The 18729-nt window shown below is 38.9% G+C and overlaps 1 protein-coding gene across 3 annotated transcripts in view; it reads right to left on the bottom strand.

The window, feature by feature from the left end:
• FBP1 (fructose-bisphosphatase 1) overlaps positions 1–18729 on the bottom strand; it is a 135752-nt gene that overhangs the window by 93421 nt on the left and 23602 nt on the right. Inside the window, exons 3-7 of one of the 3 annotated variants that reach the window (XM_082258282.1) lie at positions 18623–18715; positions 16886–17026; positions 14522–14659; positions 12755–12874; positions 7411–7488 (exon numbers count right to left, since the gene is read on the bottom strand). In XM_082258282.1, coding sequence (XP_082114408.1) covers positions 7411–7488; positions 12755–12874; positions 14522–14659; positions 16886–17026; positions 18623–18715 — 570 coding nt within the window. Of the gene's footprint in view, positions 1–6934; positions 7489–12754; positions 12875–14521; positions 14660–16885; positions 17027–18622; positions 18716–18729 lie in introns of those variants that run through there. The other 2 variants (XM_082258283.1, XM_082258281.1) reach the window with 2 other exon arrangements.

The following is an 18729-nucleotide window of genomic DNA, read 5'->3' as shown; positions in this document are numbered from 1 at the left end:
CTTTCAGGTTGGAAAAAAATGTTTTTTTAATGAGTTTACAACCTCTTTAAAGCGTTTGTAAAGTCAGAAGGTTTTTTATTTAAATGCATTCTTTGCATTAAGATAAAAAGCCTTCTGTGTGCAGCAGCCCCCTTCAGCCCCCCTAATGCTTACCTGAGCCCCCTCTCGATCCAGCAATGTCCACAACTTTCTCAGTTGTCCAGGACTCCTCTCCTCATTGGCTTAGACTCAGCAGTGGCGCCATCAGCTCCTGCTGCTGTCAATCAAATTAGGTTAGCCAATGAGGAGAGAGGGGGCGGGGCCGAACCACAGCTCCGTGTCTGCATGGATACACAAAGCTGTGCCTCGGCTCGGGTGCCCCCATAGCAAGCTGCTTGCAGGGGGTGGCATTCAATGTGAGGGAGGGGCCAGAAGAGCCAAAGAGGGACCCAAGAAGAGGAGGATCCGGGCTGCCCTGTGCAAAACCAACTGCACAGAGCAGGTAATTATGACATGTTTGTTATTTTTATTGAAAAGAAAAAAAACAGACTTTACAATCACTTTAAGCTTAAAGTGTTAATAAACCCAGGAGCCTGCATTTACTATATCTGGTCTCCCACAGTACACAGAACATGGAAATGCAATTATTTTAGTAATTATAAACTGCTAAATACCTTTTCTCATCAGCAGTTAGAGCAGTCATATGACTTCTATCAGTGTCTGATTAAAGCTTGTAGGAGAAGATTTTATACTGCACTGGCTGTCCTATCAGGATGCAGGACCCCTGACCCTCTGTCTGGACAGTGCTGATTGGCAAAACACACCAAACTAAGTATGTGAAGCCTGACTCCAGTAATTCTGTCTCATCCAGACATGTTATAAGGACAATGCAAGAAAAGGAGGATTTGTACATACAGGATCAAACAACCTTTTTCCACAATGCAGAGGATCAACCCCTGGGGGTTCACAGTGAGTATAACAAGCATGTTTTACTGCATATACACACTGATTTTACTGTTGTGGGTTTAGTAACACTTTAAGGTGGCCCTGAAAAATTAATTGGAAAGGCAAAGATTGTCATTACTGAACTGTGTTTGCTACAAATGCACAAATATGGCTACAGTCACCTACTTATATTTGTTTAAAAGTCATTTATTATTCTTTAAAGCTGTTTAAAGTGTCCAACCGGTTCGGCCAGGTATAGCACATACGTACCTACATTGTTCCAAGCTGGAAATCAGCTTTAACCACTTCTACCCCCTTCCTGCCCAGGTCAATTTTCAGCTTTCTGTACTGTTGCACTTTAAATGACAATTGCGCGGTCATGCAACACTGTACCCAAACTACATTTTTATCATTTTGTTCACACAAATAGAGCTTTCTTTTGGGGATTTTTAATCACCACTGAGATTTTTATTTTTTGCTAAATAAATGAAACTTTTGGGAAAAAAAAAACACTTTTTTTGGTTCTGTTAAAAAAATTTTGCAACTAAAAAATCTATCTTCATGAATTTAGGCCAACATGTATTCTGCTACATTTCTTTGGTGAAAATAACCCAAATCAGCGTACGGTATTTAGGCTGTAGGAAAGTTATAGAGTCCACAAAAAATATATCAATCCTGATGTACTGACGGACTATCTCATTTCGTAATGCCCAAAAATGTCAGGACAGTACAGATATCCCCCTTTTTGAAAAGTGGACAGTCCAAGGTATTTAGTAAGAGCCATAGCGAGTTTTTTGAAGTTGTCATTTTTTTGTCACTTTTGTTTTTGGAAAACAAAGAAATTAAATTTTTTTTTTTAACGTACTGTCACCAGTGCAGTACAGAATCTTCATATAATGGGTGTGGCAGTGATCAGGGATACTTACTGGTGACAACACGAAAAAGAAAAAAAATATATTTTTTTTCTTTTTAACACACTTTGACCAGAGCAATATAATGTTACCATAGTAACATTGCATTACTCTGGGGAAGTGATCGGGATTTTTTTTTATTTTTTACACATTATTTTCGCATATAGCAATGCATTACATTGCTATATGCAATCATTTTACGGAATGAAATCAATTCATTCAGTTTTTGTTGTGATTAGCTGTGATTGGTCAGAGATAATCACATGGTACAGATGGTCTGTTATTGGCCCAGTCTGTACCTTGTGATCACACTCTCCAATCACAGCCAGCAACACAATTGTGTGCAACGGATGGCTTGAAAGGAAGCCATCCATTGTTTACAACTGTCATGTAACCTGCTGTAATTGGTTACAGCGGTCACATGTTACCGGCAGCTGGCTGGTACAGTGATCAGTCATCAGCTGTGTCTGGTGGACACAGCCGGTGACAGATCACTCTGATGCGCGGCCCGGTGGGCACAATCCGGGAGGACATCATATGACATCCACGCAGATCGACAAAAGAGTCCCGCAGGCATCATTATACCATTGGCTTGGGCTCTAACCAGTTAAAGTGGTTGTAAACCCTTACATATAAGTAGTGAAGTAACTATCCTCAGGTGATACACAGAGATATAACAAATCCTCCTACAGTACATAAGTTGTACCTGTTTATCTACAACCTTCTTTCTCCTACATCCATTCAAAGTGCAGGATTTACACTGAATTTCACCTCTGAAAAGCAGGGGGGCGGAGAGCTGAAGTTATGTCATTGAGGAGAGCTCTGAGAACTGACTGGAGGGAAGGAACACACACCCTCCACATAGCACACAGGAACAGAGCTGAGGCTGTCAATCAGCTGTAGCTCCCTCCCCATTACCATTTTTCTATTGTTTTCAGGAAAACTTGTCAGAAGTGATTCATGCTGATTGCAGAGGAACGGGGCAGCCGACAGAAGTTACACTTAGTGCTCCTAATTGAGACAAGTCCACACTATAGAGGGATATGCTTTGTTCATAATTTATATCTGAGGTTTATAACCATTTTAAGTCATTGTTGCAAAGGATCAAGTCTGGTCAATAATTCCTTGAGTCAGTGATGTCATCACGCTGAGCCAGAAAGTGATGCTGATATGCAGGGTTAGAAGGTGATGCTGATTTCCTGGTGTTTCTGGAGGGGGCAGTACACATTATACCTACAAGCTGTATATCCATGTGCACAGTTTAAAGTGCAGTTTCATGTGGGTGTATTTATTTGGGTTTTTAATAAAGATTGGGTTTTAATTATTGTAAACCACAATGATGGCCAATCTTTAACTCTGAGCTATGAATGTCTAAGAACCTTATGGCATTCTGTCCTGCTTGCGACCCCCGTTACGTTTAATGGCACTCCAATTGCGGGGTGATTGTACCGTGATTCGTTGGGTGACAATCCCACGAAAATTTGCGTCATGATTGTGGTGCTAATGAAGGTAACGGGGATCGCAAGCGCATCCTGCTTTTTGCAGCTATTTGGGATTGCAGGCAGATCGACGATCCCCAACGCCATGGTATGAATGGAGCCTAAGGCTGTCTGTACCTTATCCCTGCTGCTACCTGATCATTGATTTAGTGTATAGTTTTACTAGTGATGACTCATGATTCTTTCAGTGTACTGTGTTCTGAGACTCACGATTCTTTGATTCTTTCAGTGTACTGTGTTCTGAGACTCACGATTCTTTGATTCTTTCAGTGTACTGTGTTCTGAGACTCACGATTCTTTGATTCTTTCAGTGTACTGTGTTCTGAGACTCACGATTCTTTGATTCTTTCAGTGTACTGTGTTCTGAGACTCATGATTCCTTGATTATTTCAGTGTACTGTGTTCTGGGACTCATGATTCTTTGATTCCTTTAGTGTACTGTGTTCTAACAGACTCACGATTCTTTGACTCATTACCTGTTCTGGAGACTCATATGATTCTTTGACTCACTGTACTGGTGTACTCTTGACTCAGAATTGTTGTAAGTTTGGGGAACATATACAGTGACCTGTTTTCTAGGTCAAATATGAAGGCGAGCGTTTAATACTGCTGGTGACAGATATCATGTGTTGCAACTGCTGTGGAATTGGCATTGTGCTCAAAACTCAGGATACCATTAAGTGGATTGTTTGTTATGGACTTATTGATGCACTGGACTTTTACTTTTTATTTAGGAGGTTTCCACCACTATTCACTGTATGAACTTTATTATTTTATTCAGGAGGTTTCCACCACTATTCACTGTATGAACTTTACTATTTTATTTAGGGGGTTTCCACCGCTATTCACTGTATGAAATTTATTATTTTATTTAGGAGGTTTCCACCGCTTTTCACTGTATGAACTTTATTATTTTATTTAGGAGGTTTCCACCGCTTTTCACTGTATGAACTTTATTATTTTATTCAGGAGGTTTCCACCACAATTCACTGTATGAACTTTACTATTTTATTTAGGAGGTTTCTACCGCTATTCACTGTATGAACTTTATTATTTTATTTAGGAGGTTTCCACCGCTTTTCACTGTATGAACTTTATTATTTTATTCAGGAGGTTTCCACCAATATTCACTGTATGAACTTTACTATTTAATTTAGGAGGTTTCCACCGCTATTCACTGTATGAACTTTATTATTTTATTTAGAAGGTTTCCACCGCTTTTCACTGTATGAAATTTATTATTTTATTAAGGAGGTTTCCACCGCTATTCACTGTATGAACGTTATTATTTTATTCAGGAGGTTTCCACCAATATTCACTGTATGAACTTTACTATTTAATTTAGGAGGTTTCCACCGCTATTCACTGTATGAACTTTATTATTTTATTCAGGAGGTTTCCACCAATATTCACTGTATGAACTTTACTATTTAATTTAGGAGGTTTCCACCGCTATTCACTGTATGAAATTTATTATTTTATTTAGGAGGTTTCCACCGCTTTTCACTGTATGAAATGTATTATTTTATTTAGGAGGTTTCCACCGCTATTCACTGTATGAACGTTATTATTTTATTTAGGAGGTTTCCACCGCTATTCACTGTATGAACGTTATTATTTTATTTAGGAGGTCTCCACCACTATTAACGATATGGTGTTGAAACATTTGAGTAATGTTATTGATTCAGGTATTGCTTTCTATTTTGCAGTGTAAAAACTCAATCAGAAGATGAATGGTATAGGAATTTATTTTATAGGAATTTATTTTATTAAAATTTAAATTTTTTATTACTTTTCATGTATTGTGGTTCAATTTATCATTGAAAATAGGAGTGGTGAGCGGATATTCTGCATAGGAGGTTTCAACCATTATTCACGCATCAGTAAAGGAGTTACTTATAATCAGGAGGTTTCCACCACTATTCACAGATATTGGAAAAGTTGAGGTAGCGCTACACTTTTGTGTATTTTTTATTATTACTTAAAATTAATATAAATTGTATAAAGCTGGCTTTCTGAACTAAAGGTTATGTATGATATATATTGTGCCGATCTGAAGTTTCCATGTTTACTACAATTCCAGCATTGTACAGTATATAATTATGCTTTTTTTAGAATCATCTAAACTTTTAGCTTTCCTGCAAATATCAGACAGTAGCAGAAAATTTCAGGAGACTCTGCACTTGAAAGAGTATAAGCCCAGTCTTACACCTTAGCGGAGTGTTACCACGTACATAGTATAGGGCTTCGTTGTGCGATAACGTACATGTGGTAAGGAAGTCAAGCTATTCTGAATAGGCTGAGTATGCTACCTTCACACTACAACACACTTTGTAAGGCCCGGTTCCCACTAGATGCAGTGCGAATTCACAGCAAATTCGCTGCAAATTTGCACCCCATCAAAATCGCAACCTGTTCATGCAAACTGATTACGAAGCGTATGTTAAGTTAACAACACCCTGCAATCAGTTTGAAAAATTGGATAGCATGGGTGTGAACAGCCATGCGATCAGATTCTAGTGCGAGCAAAAAAAAAGGTCCTGCACGAGTTTGGTCTGAATGCAAAGCGAAGATTGATTCAAAAAGATGATTCAATGAGGCTAGGTTCACACATGTCCGGCTGCAACTTTCAGTCAGGAATCTGGCGCGGTTTTTTTCACCGGACCAGGTGTGAATTTTTACTTTAATTCGCACCTAAACTGGACCCAACATCGCACAGCACCCTTTTCAGAAACAGACCACAGCCGCCCCAGACGTGTGAATCGGCTCCATTCAAAGCTGGTCTGATTTAAAACACATCCGATTCACATATATGTGAACTGAGCCTTAAGCAGGGGTCTCCAAACTTTCTAAACAAAGTGCTAGTTTACGTTCCTTCAGACTTTAGGGGGCCCGGAATAGCCAGTGGGAGTAAAAAATGCCCCAGCGTCAGTGTGAGTAAAAAAATTACATAAAGCCTGTAGTCAGTAGAAGAAGGAATAGCGCCCCATCATTGGTATTAATGGGAGGAATAGTTCCCCATCATTGGTATTAATGAGAGGAATAGTGCCCAATCATTGGAAGAAAAAATGCCCCATTGTTGGCATCAATGAGAGGAATGGTTCCCAACTGTTGGTGTCAAGTCAAGGAATGGTATCTCCTTGTTGGTATCAGTAGGAGGAATAGTACCCCAAGATCCAGATAAAGGCAAGCAAAGGGCCACATTTTGTCCATGGGCCACAGTTTGGAGACCAATACACTAAAGCATAGGTCCATGGTACATTTGGGATGTAGATTTGGGTGTCATTCAAAATAAATGGCAGTGTACTGCAACAGTTTCCACATACACTGTATGCATATTAAAAATAAAGGCAATCATTAACAACAGGAAATTACAGGAACGTTTCACTTTTGTATGGAAAGTAAAATAGTAGGAAGCCTTTAGAATTTCTTAGCAGCTCCTAAAACTGCTGATCAGTGGGGAATTAAATAAGGACATCCTGCTTACCCTGCAGCAGTGGGACAAGGGTTGAGGTTTTCCACATTCTCTCTGCCCCCAGTGCTAATGTAGCTTATCATGCAACTGACTTTACAAATGCTAATGAAATACACAAAACTTAGTTATAGGTAAATATAAAAATTTATTCACATTTTAAGCAGACCTGACAAACTTTAAAAAGTTGTGTTCCTGAGGATCTATGAAAGATCACAGATAATAATAAGCGATTGCTCCACTAACCATTCAGAAGAGCAGACACTGAATTTTGCTTTGACAGACACCCTAAATGAATTGGTAAGAAGTTCAAAAGGACCCCTTTACCAGTTCACCAAGTAAACTGATTCACCCAGTGGAAAGTTGACCCATAGAGATTTACTTGCTGTGAATCAAAACCCTAGTTTAGGTGAATTGATCTGCTCATCATTAAAACAGACAAGTATTATATTCTTTGGTCCTCTTTCTAGGAATTCAGTCCAGCAGCTTTTTATTTCTTGGCGTGTTTCTTGAAAATCTCTATGTACTCCTTCACATCTTCTGTAGAGCCCAGGGCTATGGGCATTCTCTGGTGAATACTCTCTGGAACTATGTCCAACACATTCTCCAGTCCGTTGGTGGCCAGTCCTCCAGCCTTTTCCATGATAAAGGCCATGGGATTGCACTCATACAGAAGCCTCAGCTGTTAGACAATACGACATTAAGATTTAATCATTATTAGTACACTGAAGATTAAAATGTATGTCATGCGTTTGCCCTAAAGGTTTTAAAGTATACCTGTGACATGAAAAATGTGTAACTTGTAACTGCTGACCTCTCCAAAAATGCTAGTTGGCTGGCTGTCATACTGATCCCCTAGTTTCAATACATTTGTTTTACTGATCCAGAACAAAATATACATATACATATACATATTATAGAATTTGTGATTTTTAGATTTTCCTGATCTGCACACGGATACTACACTGCTTGAGGAGCAGGTAAGTAGCTCTAAAGCCTACTTAAAAGTTATTTTCCCTAAGATGAGTGTACAGCTTGTGCAAGAGCCAGCCATATACTGCTTGAATTTTACTGAATTCCTGTTGAGTTGGCTAAAAGTTGAGCTGTGGGTGGCCCTGTTGACACCCCAAACCCCGCCAATCACCTCCTCCCATCTGCTTGACAAAAGTCATTTTTTTCAAAGGGAGTTGGTCGAACAGCACCTGCATCCAATCAGAGCAGTGGCTGCTACATACAATAGCCAGCAGCTAAGGCTGGCCATACACTATACAATTTTCTTGTTCAACTTTCCTTTAGATTTACCAAAACCATGTAATATAGGGTCAAACCTAAACACTTTCAATTTGTATGCAGTCAGGCAGGCCCTTGCATTACATAGTTTAAGGTAAATCTAAAGGAAATTGAATAAGAAAATTGTATAGTGTATGGCCAGCCTTAGTCCTCTAATAATGCTGTTTAGCATGGATGGGGAAATTGATTTCTCTTGTTCAACCTGCAGGGCAGAGCGAGAACAATTTGAGGCATCTATGGCCAGCCTAGATTTTCCTATAATTTCACTTCATAAAGTTGCCATGGTATGCAAAGCAGAGCAGGCCTTTTAGAAGTTGTATAGTTTTATGTATACAGGTATATCTTCTTCAGTTATGTTAGAGAAACATGCAATTTAATATATATCTTTCAGCAATGCCTGCAATGCCTGCAAAGGCACAGGTCTGGAAGGGGAGACTCCAAACATAAGTAAACATACTTTATTACAGTGCATCCAGAAAGTATTTACAGCACTTCACTTTTCCACATTTTGTTATGTTACAGCCCTATTCCAAAATGGAATAAATTCATTTTTCCTCATAATTCTACAAACAATGCCCCATAATGACAACCTGAAAGAAGTTTGTTTGAAATCTTTGCAAATTTATTAAAAAAAAAATAAATAAATAAAAAATCCCATGTACATAAGTATTCACAGCCTTTGCCATGACACTCAAAATTGAGCTTAGGTGCATCCTGTTTCCAGCGATCATCCTTGAGATCTTTCTTCAACTTGGGAGTCCACCTGTGGTAAATTCAGTTGGTTAACATGATTTAGAAAGGTACACAACTGTCTATATAAGGTCCCACAGCTAACAGTGCACGTCAGAGCATAAACCAAGCCATGAAGTCCAAGGAATAGTCTGTAGACCTCAGAGACAGGATTGCATCAAGGCACAGATCTGGGGAAGGGTACAGAAAAATTTCTGCAGCATTGAAGGTCCCAATGAGCAAAGTGGCCTCTATCATCCATAAATGGAAGAAGTTTGGAACCACCAGGACTCTTCCTAGAGTGGGCCACCTGGCTAAACTGAGCGATCAAGAAGGGCCTTAGTCAGGGAGGTGACCAAGAACCCAATGGTCACTCTGACAGAGCTCCAGAACCCTTCCAGAAGAACAACCATCTCTGCAGCACTCCACCAATCAGGCCTGTATGGCAAAGTGGCCAGACGGAAGCCACTCCTCAGTAAAAAGCACATGATAGCCGCCTGGAGTTTGCCAAAGGCACCTGAAGGACTCTCAGACCATGATAAACAACATTTTTTTTAACTCTTCGGCCTGAATTGCAAGTGTAATGTCTGGAGGAAACCAGGCACCGCTCATCACCTGGCCAATACCATCCCTACAGTGAAGCATGGTGGTGGCAGCATCATGCTTTAGGATGTTTTTTAGTGGTAGGAACTGGGAGACCAGTCTGGATCGAGGGAAAGATGAATACAGCAATGTACAGAGATATCCTTGATGAAAACTTGCTTTAGAGTGCTCTGGACCTCAGACGGGGCGAAGGTTCATCTTCCAACAGGACAATGACCCTAAGCGCACAGCCAAGATAACAAAGGAATGGCTACAGGACAACTCTGTGAATGTTCTTGAATGGCTCAGACTTAAACCCAATTGAACATCTCTGGAGAGATCTGAAAATGGCTGTGCACCGACACTCCCCATCCAACCTGATGGAGCTTGAGAGGTCCTGCAAAGAAGAATGGGAGAAACGGCCCAAAAATAGGTGTGCCAAGCTTGTAGCATCATGCTCAAAAAGACTTGAGGCTGTAATTGGTTCCAAATGTGCTTCAACAAAGTATTGAGCAAAGGCTGTAAATACTTAGGTACAAGGGATTTTTTTTTCTTTTTTTTAATAAACTTGCAAAGGTTTAAAACAAACTTCTTTCATGTTGTCATTATGGGGTATTGTTTGTAGAATTTTTAGCAAAATATTCAGTTGTAATCCACTTTAGAATAAGGCTGTAGTGTAACAACAAAATGTGGAAAAAGTGAAAGACTGTGAATACTTTCCAGCTGCACTGTATGCACACTTCAGGGGAAACACGGCATTAAAAAAAAAAAATGGGAATTGAAAACTGCATCATGAATTGTCAAACACTGTACTTGCTTAACCGCTTGCCGACTGCGCACAGTATATTTACTGCGGCAGTCGGCCCCGGCCAGGCAGAGTGACGTAGGTCTACGTCGCTCGCCTGTCACTCCTTCCAGAGCCAATAGCGGGCGGGCGCGCGCCCGCTGAGGCGCGCGCCCGCCTCGGCTCGTTCACGGAGGAGTGCGGGAGTGTGACTGGCGGACCCGATGTCCGCCGGTCACACTACGATCGCCGGTACAGCGGGAGAGAGACAGAGCGGCTTGTGTAAACAAGCCACCTGTCAGTTCTCCCTGTGTAAAAGTGAAGATCAAACAGTTCTACTATGTAGAACTGTTGATCTTTGTTTTTACACTAGAAGACCTGTCCCTGCACAGTTAGAATCACGCCCCTAGGACACACTTAACCCCTCCCTGTCCAATACTGTTAACCCCTTCCCTGCCAGTGTCATTTTTGCAGTAACAGTGCATATATATAGCACTGATTACTGCAGTAATGTCACTGGTACCCCCAAAAGTGTCAAAAATGTCAGTCAAGGGTCCGATCTGTCCGCCGCAATGTCGCAGTACCGCAAAAAAAATCGCAGATCGCCGCCATTACTCATTAAAAAAAAAAAACACCAAAAATGACAAAAATCTTTCCCTTTGTTAGTAAACGCGATAACTTTTGCGCAAACCAATCAAAATACGCTTTTTGCGATTTTTTTTACCAAACATAGGTAGCGTAAAACAAATTGGCCGAAAATTTTAAAAAATTTTGATTTTTACATTTTTTTTTGGGGGAATTTCATATAAAAAAAAGTGAAAAATATTGTTGTTTTTGCAAAAATTACGCTCTTTTTTTGTTTATAGCGCGTGATCAAAAAATCGCACAGGTGATCAAATACCACCAAAAGAAAGCTCTGTTTGTGGGAAAAAAAGGACGTGAAATTCGTTTAGGTACAGCTTCGCACGACCGCGCGATTGTCCGTTAAAGTCACGCAGTAAAAAATCGCAAAATAACCCCTGGTCTTTTAGCAGGAAAATCCTCCGGTGGTAAAGTGGTTAATGTGGCTTCTTTAAACATGTTTCTAGTACTTGGTAAATGAAACCTACAAGTACACACAGTAGAAGCGAATTACACCAAGAACTGTCTGGACACTACTTATACCTTGAAGGAATTTCACAGACTCAGTGTTTTGTTTGATGAGAGGGTGTAAGTTAACATTAGCTACAGTATTTTACCTTATATACTGGCAAATGGTAATAAATTGATCATATAAAGTTTATTAACTTAACCTCCCTGGCGGTATGATTCTGTCAGGAATTCTGTTCCAAAAGCGGTACAATTCTTTTCATGGAAATTTGGCGTTATGTATTATAGGCCTACAATTCTTAGTAATTACTGACTTAAACCTGACCAAAACAAGTCTCTAGTAGACATCCCAGATGTGATAAATTTGAAACACAAACAAGTGAATTATAATCGAATCAATAATATTATTTTATTATTTAATATATAATATATATAATAAAATTATATTATTGATTAGATTATAATTCATGCGTTATATATTATATATATATGTGTGTATATATATATATATATATATATATATATATATATGTGTGTATATATATGTGTGTGTGTATATATATAACGCATGAATTATAATCAAATCAATAATATAATTTTATATATATATATATATATATGTGTGTGTGTATATAGGTATATATATATATATATATATACATATATTTATATATATATATATATATATATATATATATATATATATATATATATATATATATATACATATATTTATTTATATATATATATATATATATATATATGTATATATATATATGTGTATATATATATATATATATATATATATATATATATATATATATGCATATATATATATATATATATATATGCATATATATAATATAAAATGTGTTATGTGTTTTGTGCAACGTTTTTTTTTTTTTTTTTTTGAATTTCCCTCCCTAGTTCCGCTCCCATGCAGCATTGCTGCTGCAGGGAACGGAACTAGGAAGTCCTCCTACCGACAGACGAGCGGCGGAGATCTCACTGGCGGTCACAGCAATGAGAGCTCATCGCTGGATCGCCAGGATAAGGTAAGAGAAGCTCCGCTGCGCTGTCTGCACGCTCTGCCCATTGACCCCGAGCGTGACTCGGGGATACCGCTAATAGCAGAAAATTCCTACCCCGAGTCACGCTCGGGGATACCGCTAAGGCGGTTAAGCACAGCTGCTAAAATCTTAAAGGCAAGGGAAGAACACAAAGTAATTCAAAGTGTTTTAGGTTCTTCCTATAGTATATTATGTTCTACTCACCAGCCGATAATAGAAGGTCAACATAGAAAAAAAATCATGTGTGTGCATTCCTATTTAGGAACAGACATGTGACTTTTACAGAAGAGTTGTGTTCAATGTATATACAGTAATTACACTGTGCATTACATGATAACATACATTAGTGGACATCCACATAGCCCATCTTGCTATTTTATACAGAAAAAAAAAACTGAAGTTACCTTTCCCTTTGGGCTTTTAGAGTTTGCAGGATACAAGAAGATTCCTCCATAAACCAGTGTTCGGTGAACATCAGCCACCATGGAACCAACATATCGTCCTCCATAAGGTGAACTGCCATCCTATTACAAGAGAAAAGATACAGAATATCTAGCACAATTGTGGTACACTCTTTTTTTTTTTTTTTGCAAACCACAGTTCCCAACTGTCCCTCATTTGGAGAAACTGTCCCTTTTTTAAAATCAAATCCCTCTGTCCCTCTTTCCTCCTTAGTTCCAACTTTGACTCTTTTTGGTCGGATGTAGAGACAGTAATTAAAATGTACTTTAGACCAGCGTTTTTTAACCAGGGTGACTTCCGGTTTCTTCATGGGTGCCTTGGTAGAATGCCTAAAAATTGCCCAAAAATTGTATACAAGTCAGCTGGTGGATCAAACCTGCCTGGACAAAGCCACAGGTTTTCCTACTGCACCATTACAACCTTCTAGCTACCGGCATCCTAGCAACCAATGATGTCATCGGTTGCTAAGGAGGATGTCGGGTGCCTGCACAGGATTGTTGTTTGCCCGTTCCCTGCCCATCACTGTCAGCCACGCAAGAGTAAGGGAGAGAAATTGAAGGAGAAGGGAAATGTTGGCATACTAGTCAGTACCAGTGTGCAAAGGTGTATTTGCTTTGGAAAAAAAAACTATGTGTGTAGATGTTGCTGGGTTAGTTTAGTTTTTTATATTTTAGAATGAGGGTGCCTCCAAATTTTAAAGGGTGCCTTGACTATAAAAACGGTTGAGAGACAAAGTTGTAGACAGTGGGAAACTACTATGAAGTTGAAGGTCACGGAGAACCTGCTTTCATGTGGTCATTCGTCAGGCAATACTGTCATAGTCAAGTACAATGCCATATACCATGGTTTAGGCAAAGTGCACTGAGATTTTACAGCAACCTTGACATTTTTTTGGGTGCTATAGAAAACTATGCTATGTAGTATTCTATCTAGCAGTAATGCCAAAATGGCACAGTGGGAAACTACTATGAGGTTGAAGGTCAGGGAGAACCTGCTTTCATATGGTCATCTGTCTTGCAATGCTGGCACAGTAACGTACAGTGCCATATACCATAGTTTAGGGAAATTGCACTGATTGATTTTCCAACAACCGTGGCCACCTATTCGCAGGCCTTCACAATTTTAAGGCTGTCGGAAAATCTCAGTGGATTCATGGAACATACCTAAACCTTTCGTCAGCTCAGCTAAACAGTACATGCAACACTTTAGCATATCACTTGCGTTTCTTGATTGCAGGGATGTCATCACATTTCTCTAGACCTTAGTCTCAGGAAGACATCTGCCCATTTATTACAAGTCTAAGGCAGGTCATATACGGCTCAGCAGGAACTGGCTAAGATTCGAACTGTGTATGAGCAGGCTGAATGTACCAAGCTGATCGATCTAACAACTTGGGTACAACCAACATGCCGGGTTTTACCTGTGCTTTGTGTTAGAGGCTGCTATAGTCGCTAGCAATAATCACGGTCTTCTCCCGGCAGGGACGGCTTCCCCCACCATACCCCACCCCCCCATCAAGAGAAGATAATGGCCCGGCAGGAGGGATTCCCACATCAACATTGTCTGTGTTGATAGGGGAATCAAGCTAATTTCTTTCCTGCAACTTGTGGTTGCAGGAAAGAAATTTGCTCCGTGTATGGCTGGCCTAACCAAATCTTCTGGCATTTCATGAAATCTTCATGTCTACATGGATTACCATTTAAACATACCTCTGGGAATTTCTTTTTCTGGAGATATTCTGTGACTGCTGGATCAAAATATTTGGCATAGCCTTCGTTTAGACTGTAGATATTGCCTCTTGGTTTAACTTTCACATTTTTATTAACCAAAAGGAATTCTCCAATTGCCTAGAAATAGATAAAGTAATATATGCTGTCACCACAATTTAATTGTAGAGTTTTATATAAATTTAACAGAAAAAAGCGGACACACTTAAAAGGGATGTGTAGTGCTTTTATGCATATTTTTTAGTATTATGGTCAGTACTTAAATTACATTTTAAAACAATTTTTCCTTGGTTAAATATGAAACACTGTATGTTAACATTTTGAATTATTCCTTTGAACCAGGAGGTGGAGCTTTAGGATTCTTTTCGCATATTGTCAGATAACCATTAGACTCTCTGTTGTAAAAAGCATGATGTTTACACACCTCAGTAGCTCAAAGAAGAAAACGTTTCAAATAATAATTATATTCTCCGGGAGTTTAAGTGCATGTAGCGGTTGGCCTTTGTTCCACTCCGCCCTGCAGTTGCCAAACAGTGTAGTGGGGCAGCTTGCCCCCCCTACTCTCACTGCTGTCCAACCACACTGCTAGTGAGATGAATTGTTAATTAGGTCTGATTGACCACGCTTGTCTCTAGCAGCAGGTGCATACTTGGGATGAGTGCCGTCATGCAGCAAACCAGGGATTGAGATCAACTCCATTTACAAAACAAGCAAAAGATTAATCAGTTCTGAGGAGCTATCTGATCTATCTGCTGCAGTGTATGTTTACTAGCAGCCATACATCTATCATGATAGATTGTTTACTACTGAATTTGTGAATGAATAGTCAGCACTGGCGGGGCTGTGTGATAGATCTGCAGCTACTAGTAAACATACACTGCACCAGAAGATCTATCACACAGCACTGACTGTTAATTCACAAATTCAACTGTAGGCAATCAGTCAGCACTGTGGGGCTTTTGATGAATCATCAGGTACTGTGTATAGCAATTGCAGATCTATGACACAGTCCCAGCAGTACTGAATGATGTCATTTACTATTGAATCTGTGAATGAACAGTTGGTGTTGCGCAGCTGTTTACAGCGGGAATCTAAGGCTCCATTCACATATAGGCGTCTCAGATCGCGGGCAGAATTGCCGCTATTCTGCCCACGATCCCGAAACATTGCAAGTCGCGGGACGCCCGTGCAATTCCAGTGACTTGCAATGGCACCGCAAATGCGGCGCAATTTTGCCACAATTGTCGCACGACAAATCGATGTAAAATCTCGCAAACAGAATCGCGGGATGCCTGTCGCCCAAAAAAGTACAAGAACATTTTTTGGGCGACAGTGACTACAGGGCTGGGCTGTAGTTCCCATTTAGGAACATCTTTAAACTGGGCTTTAGCCTAAGGTGGAGCCCCAGCCTTCAGAAACAGGCTGATTTTTAATTACTACACTAGAAGTTCCTACTTTGTCTCTCCCATTTGCTGAGCCCACTGTTGAATATCCTGGTCATATGGTAACCCATCCTGGAATCTTGGCTCCTGATATCCATGCATCCCGTGGGGATACTGGGATAAAGTGCAGCCAGACACCTATTTTGGGGTCAGAGTAGCTGGTAAGCGGCTTGAGAGTTAGATGTGCACTTTAGGGTGTGAAGATTTTGCTATCCACACTAAACTATGGATTTTTGTTAATACAGAAGTCTTTTTTCTAATGAACTGAATGAATGTTTTTAACACATTCTTTTTTATAGGTTTTGATACATATGAATTTCTTACTTGATTTAATCTATATTGATAATCTATATTGATAGCGCAACACGTTTTTCATTAATATTAATATGTATAATGTTTATTTGGACATTTTGTGACTGCAGCTTTCACTTATTATTTAATAAAATGTATTTTAATTAATATTAAAATGGATAAAATGTATTTTAATTAATATTAAAATGGATTCTTTTTTACCATTTGGTGACCCTTTTTGGGCAACTTTTTTTTGGTTTAGAAATAAAAATGTGCTTTTAAATGCAGAAGGCAGCTAAGGATCAGTATGGGACCAGGTACTATATGCACTTTTTTGTCTCTTGTGGGTATTTAATAAAGATTTTAAAAATGAAGTGACACATCTTTAAACTGAGATGTATACACTGGTGTGAATGACTTTTTGCAGTAGCTCATCCTACATTGGAAGGTTTTATTTAGAATAATGGAGCCATTGCTGTGCTGTCTTTATAGCTAATTCATATACTCTGTGACTCATTTGTTGTGTATTAAGTGTTTATTTCTAAAAAACAAGTGTTATATTTATGCTGTTTATTCATGCAATATATATGTATAGAAATTGTATAGAACTTACAGGGTCTAACATGAAGCAATTCACTCCATGCTCTGTGGCAAGGACCAGCATTGTGGCACTTCCATACAATGCATAACCTGCCACTACAATGTCACGTCCTGGTTGCAAAGCATCTTTTTCACTAGGCTCACCATCTGACACCTGAAACATGAAGCAATGTATTCTTTTCATTAAGAAAATTGAGGTACATTTTATAACAATAAATAACAAGACAATCATTTGCTTAACGTAGGTGAATGTCTAGTAGTTTTATATACTAAATCTATATATATATATATATATATATATATATATATATATATAATATAGACACACACACAGTAAATATATAATATTTTTTTCCATGTATTTCATATGTTTTATTATTAAAACAAGCATTGTAAAAAGAGATAAAGAAAGCCAATTTTTGCTGACTTGTGTATTATCAAATGCAGTATACTATATACATTCCCCTGCTAAAGTCGAGTTCTTTCTATTAAAAAGTGGTGGGTTTTTCAATGCAGTGCATAGCTAAACTTTGTGGCTGCTACATTATTATGGAAATCTTTTTTTTTTTTTTTGGCCATGATCACACGGGCTTAAGTTTATATAGGAGCAGTGTGTACAGCCAGCTTAAAGTTAAAACATCCACAGCTGAAAACTGCACAACTGAGATTGAGATTTACCATTAATGGAGCAATTTAATGAAGAGACTTCTATATGTGACTGACCCATTTAGGATTACCGTTTTTACATATTCATTTGTGAAAAAAGGGTGAAGAAGTCTGTTTAACTTTAAAGCAAAATGGAATCAGTCTTTTTCACTGCTTGGGTTACTGTACAGTAAATGGGTAAGAGGACAATTAGACCCCCATTACCAGGTCAGCTGAAGCATCAAAATTCTCTTAACTACTCAAGCCCTTGTGGCATAGAAGTGCCAATGCTCAATAGTACTTAGTAGGTGTGCTCGAGTGTCCCCATAGCAAGAGGCTTGCTATTGGGGGCACTTGGCAGGGGGGGAGGAGCCATAACTGCTGGCAGGGGAGCCAAAAAGGAGAGGATCGGGGCCCGCTCTGTGCAAAACCATTGCACAGAGCAGGTAAATATATAATTTTTATCTTTTTTTAAAAAAAAATTAATAGAATAATAGAATAGAATAACTTTAAGCACTGGGCCAGAAAGCATTCTTTGTGAATAGGAAAGTATATGTCTGGTGTGGTGAGAAGTGGGGGAGATTTACTAAAACTAGAGTGTGCAAAATCTAGTGCAGCTCTGCAAAGAAACCATTTAACTTCCAGGTTTCTTTGAACAAGTTAGAAGATGATTGGTTACCATGCACAGCTGCACCAGATTTTGCACTCTCCAGTTTTAGTAAATCTCCCCCAGTGTGTGGAATCTGCAAATAAGAAAAATGCAAAAGAATGGAGTTGAACCATTGCAAACACAAACCCAGGATAAGAATATTCAATATTTGCAATTTTCTACTGTTTTAAACTGTCAAAATGACCATGACGTTTATAGGGAAAGGTCAAGAAGAAGTAATGTAATGGAATGAGAATAAATCACTTATTCAAGTCCAAAAAAGACGCTTTTGAATTCTCATAGACTTTACATACTGAAAGGTAAACAGTGGCTTTTGTTTAGTATGTAGTATGTGCAGTTGTACCATTATACAGTATCTCCCACTTGTGCTATTTATTCATACCTTTTTATCCCTAGGAAGCCATTGTGGGAATTATACCTCTGAGAAATCCTTACCTTTCTATATATGGCAAAGATTGTGCCAATGGATGCAAGACAGTCAATGTTTGAAGAACCATCCAAAGGATCAAAGCACACAATGTATTTACCCTGCAACACAATAA

This window comes from Pelophylax lessonae (genome assembly GCF_965119305.1).
Source record: "Pelophylax lessonae genome assembly, chromosome: 1".
Lineage (NCBI taxonomy): Eukaryota > Metazoa > Chordata > Amphibia > Anura > Ranidae > Pelophylax > Pelophylax lessonae.
The sequence above is the reverse complement of the archived record's forward strand: the minus strand, read 5'-3'. Positions and strand labels throughout refer to the sequence as shown.